Below are 9,493 nucleotides of genomic sequence, written 5' to 3'. Positions count from 1 at the left end.
GCCTACCTTCCCTACCAGTGGAGGCACTGTTCCTACCTTCACTTTTTCGGCTTCATTCCTATGGATGCCTCATCTCTCCACATATTGTTGTGCGCAAGTGCGAGTGGCGCGCTTAGAAGATTTCTGAGTATGATTTTGGCGACTGTTTGCGCTTCGTGCGTTGTTTTGTTTTCGTTGGAAATACGTGAAAGTTTTGCGCTACGTGTGGCCCTTAAGTTGTACTCAAATTGGAACTGTTGATTAGCGCTGACAGGGCGGGCCACAAAGCCGGTCGTGGGCCGGGCACGTCGACCGGACCTCGCAACGAATGCATGCATGGAATGAAAAGAAACAAGAACGAAAAATATTTTCACATTCCTTGCGGTGGCGACTGATTCATAATGTCAGGCGGCCAGTCGAAAATCACAAGCTTCTTTATTTCCGCAAGCCCAACGAAGACGTCGGCAGGAAGACCCGTTAAGTCTTCCCCAAGATCGACAAGAAGAGGCGGAAAACTGTCACTTAAAAATAAAGCCACCCGTTTGCGCGAAGATGGCCAAAGTAAAAAAATTAAACTAGATTGTTACCGCCTGGCATCACCTCCTGACGAAGATGATAGTGACGTGGAAATTGTTGAAATTGTACCGTCACAACAAAGCAGCAGTGAACTTGGTTCATTGAAAATTACTAAAAAGGAACTTAAGAAAGGTCTGTGCAAAAAGGTTATGGCCGAGGAAGATATCATAGAAAGTTCAATACGTCACTTTAATGTGCAAAGTACTTCGACAGAACGTAAGGAACGCTGTGATAAAGAATGCAGAGTATCGAAGCTGCCTGTACACACTCCTTTAAGCGCAGTGAAAGAATCAGCAAGTGATGGTGGTGTGAGCAACAAGACCGGTGATTTTAAACAAGATCATCAAAAGGAAGGTGCTGTGATAGAACACCAGAAGTACCGTGATACAGAGTGCAGAGAGTTAAAGCCGACTGTACAGACTCTTCTAAGCCCGGTGAAAAAACTAGCTAATGCTCTTGGTATGCCTGTAAGACCAAGTGGCTTCAAACAAAGTGTGCAGAAAGAAGTGGAAGAAGAGAACATGCAATACAAGCAGTTGGACTCAACCGTGCAGTCTCCTTCAAGTCCACTAGAGGAATCTGCTGATGGTAGCGCAACAAAAAGTCCCTACTATCTGGAGAACCTTGTATTGATTGTTAACTCAGTAAAAGGCAGTGACGACTGGAATCTTTTCAACCAGCAGGAACAGGATATGTTTTGCGAGTTTCTAGAAGCTGATGGCACGTGTTTGTTTTTTGTGCTCTTTTGAGTTGACAAAGCTTGCTCTCAACATGTGCATCAATCTAGTTTCTGTATAAGTGGACTGCAGAGTAATTGTAATGCACTGTTTTGTTTTACAGATAAATGTCAGAAGCTGCTTGCTCGGCTTCTTCAGCGAAAGCACATGTGGCGAAGAACATCTAAAATTGGCTACCCTGACATTGCCAGTGATGTCTCTCCAATTCTCTTTACTTTAAGAGAGAAAGGCTACATAGAGGATGGTAAGCTTTGGAAGCGTGCAATGTATTTTGAAGCCCTGCTGACAACTGATCTGACTGTTACCAGCTGCAAGTTTGAAAGACTTGGATGTGGCCTTGCACTTGCTTTCACCTTTTGAGCTGAAGACCTTGGCCCAAGTGTTTAAGCTGAGGACGAGTGGACATGGCAAAGGAAGCCTTGCAGACTCACTGCTGGACCACTGCAACAAGCAACAGACTGTGCTATTTGGCTCCAAGCAGGCATCTCTTCAGCAGCTGGCACTAAAACGGTGACAAGCATACTTTATAACAGCAATCAATTTGTCCCATTTCTAGTTGTTGCTTTGGGCCTCTTGTTGAGCAAATGGTATTGGACATTGGCTGTCAAAGTATTTCGATGTGTGTCACAGTTTATGCATTGCAAGTGTAAATTTAACCAATTACTGACATCAACTAAGCTCTTCTGTCAAAGGAAACTTAGTTTGACTGGCATCAGCCAATTACTGACACTAACTAATGACCAATTACTGACATAAACTTAGCTTCCAGTCAAAGTTTTACCTGTCAAAGGAAGAAAACTTCACTTGTTTAGTTTTACCCTTTTGTGCTGGCTGGCTGTGCAATCTTTGAAATAAAGTGGCGCATGTTAGTAAATAGTTGCATTACATTGTGGCCAGTATCAACAGATATAACTAATTCTGGTTCAAACTTTTGTGAGGACTTCTGTGATGAAAGTGAAAAAATGACTAAGTTATACAAAAAATGAAACTGAGTGCAACCATTTAAAATGTATAGATGTTGGTTGGTGCATTTGCTTGTGGTTCCACTAGGTATTAACTCACGTTGTGGAAGTGGACTTTATGAGCACGCATACATTGCATTGTTTGGCACACAAATGCGTTACTATAGCTTAGTTGACGGGATTTCAAGTTATAGCACATAAAAGCAAGGTAATTAAGTAGACACACATGCTAGTGCAAAAATGAGTATATGAAGCATAAGTAAAAAATCTATGCCATATTACACGTTATATCAAGCGATTTGCAAGTTGTATGAAAAATGCTAAAAGATTTTAAAATAATCTTTACCAAGGAATGGTAGGGTATTACAGAAAGGCTAAATATGCTGTGAAGGCAGTCACTTCATATTATATCAGGCAAAAAGGCTTGAGTGATAAATGAATCTGATTGGAACGTTAATTATTAGAGTACCAACAAAAATTTCTTTTCTCAGTTTGAATTTCTTCAGCAGGCAATAAACAATGTTAATAAATATAACCATAACTATGCACAAAATGTTGCGTGAATAGGAGTGCCAGAGAGAGAGAGAGGTAATTTATTTGAAAGAAGGCAGAGAGGTTGGCCTGAGCTAACACGCTCTAGCCTGCTACTCTGCACAAGAGTAGTGCCTGACAGAAGGAGTGCCACGTATAAACATTACTATTCTGGCTAAATCGTGGCCTCATTTGCACTGAAATTATGCACAGAGGCAGCTTTTCATGATGGATGCAGCTTTTTTTTTTCTGCATGCACACCGTGAATTGCTCTTGCATGTGTCAGGGCACTGGCTTTGCTTGGTCCCGCATGGCGGCTGTGCGATGAGCCGCGAGATGCCTGGAGACGTTTGCTGAGGCTCTTCTCCCTGGGAACACCGTGGGACATGGATGAAGCGGGGGAAACACCGCAAGTGTGAGTGATGCTCCTTGGCTTGAAATTGTGGCTGCCGACGCATTCAAAATGCCACCTGGTGCATCTATTTTTATGTATAACAGATGAAAAAAAGAAGTTCCTTGTGGAACACAACATAATCCTGCTCAATAATGTGGCTTTATTTGAAAAAGCAGACATCACTTGCATGACAAACCACAATGTCTGATTAGCTCATCAACAGACCTCTGCTAATTGACTTCTTAATTATTCTCCTTAGAGTACCTCTTGAATTTGCACAGTCGAAGCTTATCAGTAAAGTTGTGTCCATTTAGCAGAGTTGGAGTTTCGCTCAGTTTCTTTACACATTGTGCAAGGGATGCTTTTTAGGGAAATGTATTAACTGGAATGCCACTATATTTAATAGCACATTTAGCAATCTAAAGACAGGTGCTAGAGTATTTCTGGTAATAAATATGACTTTATCACTCCCATACTTAAATTCCGCACTTGAAGCATCTGCCTGAAAATGGATTAAGAGTTTACTAGCGAAACTTAATTAGCTATTTGAACATTGCAATTAGCTGTCCATGTAGTTTGTGAAGAAGCAGAGTTGTGCTACATGCAACGGCAGGCTTAAAACAAAAATAGGAGGTACATTCAGGATGGCTTGTATGATCTATATACAGGTATGGTTTACAGCTGGTAGCAGCAGGCAAGATGGCCTTCCCTGAGTATGAGGTTTCCAGGCAACACACAATCTTCTCCTCACGACTGGACCTAGTCAGGTAGGTTATATGCATGCTAATGTGTGTTTAGCGTTTTGTTTAACAGCACTTTTTTTTTTGCTGCATTTTTAAAAGCAGTGAACGTTACATGTATCGTGTAATCTATTCCTGCTTAGTATTGTTCAGAGTTCTTCAGAAAGGCAATTTTAGTAATAGTGTTGCAGATAATTAGATGCAGATGTGACAATACTCCAAAGGGGTGAACTGTTTAGTCAACCAACTTGTTCATTCAAAACAGCAAGGCACTTGGGAGCACCGAAAGGTGAAAGTCACAGTTGGCAGTTGGATGACACAATGGCTTTCATGCAGCCAATATTTGTAGGGCATCATCGCACATTGTAGTGGATTTGGTGCTTGCGACAACTCTAGCAAATGTTGTGTCATGCTTAATAGCAACTTTGATAAGACCAGTGCGCCGAATTCCTACATGAGAAAACTTAAACACTGTGTGTCAGATGTAAATGCTGTGTCTGGCTTTGGCCATGTAAACCCGTTTCTAGGGAAATGCATGGCCATGCACCACTGCACTCGGCCATACTTTGGCGAGCAAATGCACAACACGACAACTCGCAACGATTCACCCAGAAACCAAGTGCGTTTATTGGCACTTTGTGAAACACTGTCTTGGAGAGGCTATGGCTTGCACTCACTGCTCCTGGTTGAAGTAGTGGAAAAAGGAGGAAGTTGGCAGACAAATGCATGAAACAAGCAAGCAACCTGAGATTCCAAGTTGCTTCTGTGCTCTCATTGCTACTGCAGAAAGATTCTCTCTGTATGGGTGTGCATTGACCCATATCCCACCTCTTTCTTTGTAGCTTAATCACTGCAGTGCTGCGTGGTCACATAACCGTCCTGAGTGAATCATTGAGAAGGAAGGATTGAAGCAGCTAGAGTTAAAAGAGAGAACTATCTCTAAAGTTGATGAGATAGTGATGGCTCTCGCCCAGTGCTTCTCTGCTGCTGTGGCAAACCTCAGGCTACAGGTTTGCAACCCTGTGCGATCTTCCAAAGAGAGAGAGAGAAAAAAGAAACATAAGGCATGTAGTAGTGTTTTGTGTTTGAAATGTTTGTTTGTACTGCAGATATGAAGCGTCAAGAGTTCTGGAGGCACAGCTGATCCAAGCCACTACGGACAAGAAGTGGGACCGGGCTAGGCAGCTCTTCAATGATGTTGAAAAGCTAGCTAGAAGTACTGAAGCATTGGAGTGCCAGAAAAGGTGACACTGACATTCAGAGTTCATTTGCTGCCTTGCTCCATTTGGCCAAATTTGCAAATGTTACTCTTGCAGGGACCAATCTTTGGCACCATTCCTGAGACATTTCAGCATGTGTGGTGTCTACACTCGGTGCCGTTGCTTGGGTGTCGATGTGCTGCAGCGCCTCAAAGAATACAGACATGCTGTTAAGGTTCTCCGAGAACTTCTAAGCCAAGAAGTGAGATCACTCTATAGTGGTATGCTTCATGGCGCAGAGAAAGAAATGTTATCTAGCAATGCTGAGAGTGTCAGCTCTTTATTTACCTTTCTTCTGAATGTATTAATTGGAGGAACTGATGAATTGAAGTTAATGTAAAATTTTGCCTGTTATTCTAATTTGGGAAAATATCTGATTTTGAGGTAGCTTTCATTTCATTTTCTGTAGGAGGTAATGCATGGCACTGCCATTAATTTTTGAATTAGCTACCTCTGCATAGGCACTGACAGAGTGTGCATTATGTGAGGAAAGAGATGACCATTTAGTTTGATATGTAGGTAAACTTAAAGTTCACAGATTTATTAAAGGGGCCCTCACCAGGTCTGGCCATTTTGAGCTGACAAGCACATTGCATACTGTGCATGCTAACAATTGTGTCTGCTAAGTATTACATCTCTACATGCCATTGAAAGAGCTTAAATTTCAAACCAAATTCCGTTTGCCCTTCTCCTTGCGGGCGTTGTGCTCCCAGCCTGAGAGTCTACGTCAATTGCATAAGTGTGCCTACGTATGTGACAGTGCTGCGACATCACTCACAGTGACACGTGGCTTTGAGAATTATTCTAGGCAACATCAGCTATTTGTTTAATCTGTTGCTGGAGTAGATGAATTAAAGATTGGAGAAATAATAAAACATACAAACCGAACGTCTGTGTGCTTTTGTTTTACTTCATACCATAGCAAGAGAGATGTACTTCCATTTCCTCTGCCTGCTCCCATGTCGTTCATTTGTGTGTGCAGGGAACGAAATTATGTAATTTCCTACCATGTCCCAGTATGCTCTTTCATACTCTCGCGTCTGTCTCAGTACTTGTGACTGTGGCAATGACTTACACCGCTAATCAGGTGTTCTCATGCAGAGAACGCAAAATTGTCCGCTGCGCGAAACGAGGCAAACGCAACAGCTCATGCGTGAGACCGTCACCAGAAGTGCGCCAATCAGCAAAAACGCGACAGAGAGGAAAAAGAAAATGGCGGGGCCCGTGATGTATTTATCATGCAATCCTCCAGCTCCGCTATCGAAAAACGCAGGGAAGTAATTTTGCTTGGGAAGGCTAGACGGAGCAAGTGGAGAGATAGTCTATGTTGGTGGTGGTGCTTGCATCCTGAAATCATGCGTTTGCAGCAATTTCTATCTCTGATATTAATGAACTAACTTGAAAAGTTCATGCAGTAGAACACTCTTTAGAGGGCATATAACAACTTCCAATGTATAACTAAAATTTTCTACCTGGCCTTGTGAGGGGCTCTTAAAAAAAAGAGAATCATGACACTAACGCCGTTTTTTAATTGTCACAATGGTAGTGACACCAGTGGTGAAAAGGCTGTTCCAAAGTTGATGTCAGCCTTCTCATTTAATGTGTGTATTACAAATGTATTTGGAACCACAAAGAAATCGGTTGTCTCCTTATATTACAATTTTAATATAGGTGTTCAAAATGATGCTTACAGTGATTCATGTGTTGTGATGTATTAGTGTTCAGGGGCCCTATAACGTAAAATTATTCCAATATGTTTTGATTCCAATCTTCTGACGTCAAATTTACGTAACCGCCGACGCAAGCAGTTGTCGGTGACCTGCAGCGTTGCCTAAGCAGCCCAATCAAAAGCTCTCCTAGTTTATAGGAGGCCACTTTTCTTTGCTTTCAAAATGAATAACATTGCTATACATTGAGCGTTCTTTTGTTTGTGATTGGCTACCAGGAGGCGAGAAGCAAGCTCAAGTGGCGAGGGTTCTGATGGGGCAGAGCCAGTGCACTGAAAATAGATAACCAGATAAAGTGGGTGGTGCCGGCGTCTGCGATTGGTTCGCTTTCCCTTACTTAGCTTGCGGTGGCTGGTTGAAAATTGCAGCGACGTGCAACGGAAGGTTAAGAATGCCGCTAAAATGGATCCTCAGCAAAGAAAAGTTGGCAGAGTGATGTTGTAAGCGTGCTGAAAGTGCTCAAAAACGTTACATGGCCACACAAGAAGCTTTATTATATGCAGAAAAATCCATGCTCTCTGGCAGGTGTGAATAGCCAGTGTCTGAGTGATCGGCAGTAGCCATCTTTTACTCCTTTCAGAATGAGGCAGCCTGCGGCTATTCAGAAAAAAATGCAGTTTTGTTCGGCATATTAATGCATCTTTAATGGATACACGTCACTTTGACACGGTTAGTTTTCGAGGTATTGTGATGTCGCGTGACAGGCAGGTGAAGTGGGTGTAGCCCGAAAACTTTTGACGAATAGCAGAGGGCTAATGGTGAAAACGTGCCAAATCAGAAATAACTTTTCTTTTGTTCGGTCCAATCATGCATAATGAGTGTGTACACGTCATATCAGATGGGGAGCTATCGCAGTTTTTGTGGCATCACGTGACAGAGAGGCAAAATGGGCTGGTCCAAAAAACGTTTTTGACCAATCGCGGCGGGCTGATTGCAGAATTGGAATAGAAAAATTTGGAATAGCTTTAAATTATAGCGCCCCTGTTTATTTTATGGTGACCAAAATGTAAATGAATTTCCACTGCTGTGTTGGTGACTGTACGTGTAAGTGGTTGATGTGTGCACTAAAAATAAAATTTCAAGTACTGATGGTGTTCAAATGTGATTTTATTGCAATTTCAACCTGTTAGCTATGAACATCTGCGTAGCGTATGAGCTCTTACCTGTCTATCAACTGAAGGATACAGACTGAACAGGGAGCACCTCTGGCCAGGCTGACCCTATCTGTGAAATAGCAACAGATTCATTTACTCAGCTCCCTGGTGCACACACCCACATGGACAAAACCAGCTACTATATATAGCACCCTGCATGTGAAAATTGCACATATTTACCATTGTTAACATGAACTAGCTAGTAATGTGTGTGGCCAAATTCCTGCTGCAGCTCTACTGTCAGAGCCGCAGAGGCCACTGGTGGGATCGCCTGGCCCTCAACTTGGAAGTCCACCTGGGAAAGCCTGCAGAGGTACTATAGCTGGTGTCTTCATAGAGTGACTCGGTGAAATAGTAATTTCCTTCACTGTTATCTCTTCCGTGAATAAGTTCTCTCTCTAAATTTGTTTTGTTGTACTACATGTTTAACCTACGTTTGCATCAGGCAGAAGGAAGAACCATAAGTGGGGCTCCAGTTATAAACTGCATGCAATATTTAGCAATATGTTCATTGAAAGGCTACCATCTACCAGAGTCAGTGATAGGTCAGAAATGCAGCGGCAAAAGCCCCTCAAAGGGAACAGGTATGCATTTGTCACGAAAGCATAATTGTTTGTTTGTCTGTTCTCATCATGTATATGCATGTGTATAGAACATGAGCCATTATGTTGTTTGTGAATTGTTAATTTATGGTGTAGGCATGCTTTTGTGTGACCTCATGTTTATACCAACTTATCATCCTTTTTTACTGCTGGGTTTTATCTGCACTATGCTAGTGGATTAAGAATTGACGAGTTTTGAGCAATGGGGCTTGTCACTGTGTATGTGCATGTGCAAACATAGCTTACACTCTACTAAGCATCTGCACTGTCCTGGCTCTGTGTTTTGGCATGCACGGCTGCAACATTTAGTTACACTTTCTAATGCATTAGTATTAGGAGTGTCAAAGTGGAGAAAAGTGTATGTGTGTGATGTGTGGGAAGCCGGTCACGTGGTAGAGGTAGAAAGGGGATGAGAGAGCTTAGAACAATGTGTATGTGTGTGTATATGTATAGATGTGGGTTCGTCGTAGCAAGTGAAGAGGACGTCATCACGCGTGTCTCTTGGAACCACCAGGAGGTAACCACAGCTGTTCGAACGGGTATTCTTTGTATACAGCACATTGTCTCGTAGAGACAGAAGGACGCCAACAAATGGGACAGATGGCATGGTATGGCTGTATCGCGGCCCTTTAAATAATCGATGATCGGTCGAATCTCAGTGTCATCACGCTGCCATCTGATCAAGTCCGCCGAACTAATGGCGCCCAGGAAGCTGTCATCGTCCTCTGTTTCCTGACTGACAGGATCAGTGGGTGCGTGGGACAGTGTATCAGCGTCTTTGTGCTTATGGCCAGACTTATAAACGATAGTGACATCAAATTCCTGTCGCTGC

General features: G+C 42.7%; 1 protein-coding gene across 1 annotated transcript in view; it reads left to right on the top strand.

The window, feature by feature from the left end:
- The first annotated feature begins 39 nt into the window (after positions 1 to 39).
- Positions 40 to 9,493, top strand: part of LOC142572067 (fanconi-associated nuclease 1-like) — a 34,334-nt gene continuing 24,880 nt past the window's right edge. Inside the window, exons 1-8 of the mRNA XM_075680889.1 lie at positions 40 to 1,275; positions 1,396 to 1,536; positions 1,601 to 1,802; positions 3,072 to 3,200; positions 3,848 to 3,946; positions 5,029 to 5,163; positions 5,236 to 5,380; positions 8,292 to 8,372. Coding sequence (XP_075537004.1) covers positions 381 to 1,275; positions 1,396 to 1,536; positions 1,601 to 1,802; positions 3,072 to 3,200; positions 3,848 to 3,946; positions 5,029 to 5,163; positions 5,236 to 5,380; positions 8,292 to 8,372 — 1,827 coding nt within the window. The 5' untranslated portion in view covers positions 40 to 380. The remainder of the gene's footprint in view (positions 1,276 to 1,395; positions 1,537 to 1,600; positions 1,803 to 3,071; positions 3,201 to 3,847; positions 3,947 to 5,028; positions 5,164 to 5,235; positions 5,381 to 8,291; positions 8,373 to 9,493) is intronic.

This window comes from Dermacentor variabilis, chromosome 2, assembly GCF_050947875.1.
Source record: "Dermacentor variabilis isolate Ectoservices chromosome 2, ASM5094787v1, whole genome shotgun sequence".
Taxonomy (NCBI): Eukaryota; Metazoa; Arthropoda; class Arachnida; order Ixodida; family Ixodidae; genus Dermacentor; species Dermacentor variabilis.
Note: the sequence above shows the minus strand (reverse complement) of the source record. Positions and strands in the feature narration are given on the sequence as shown.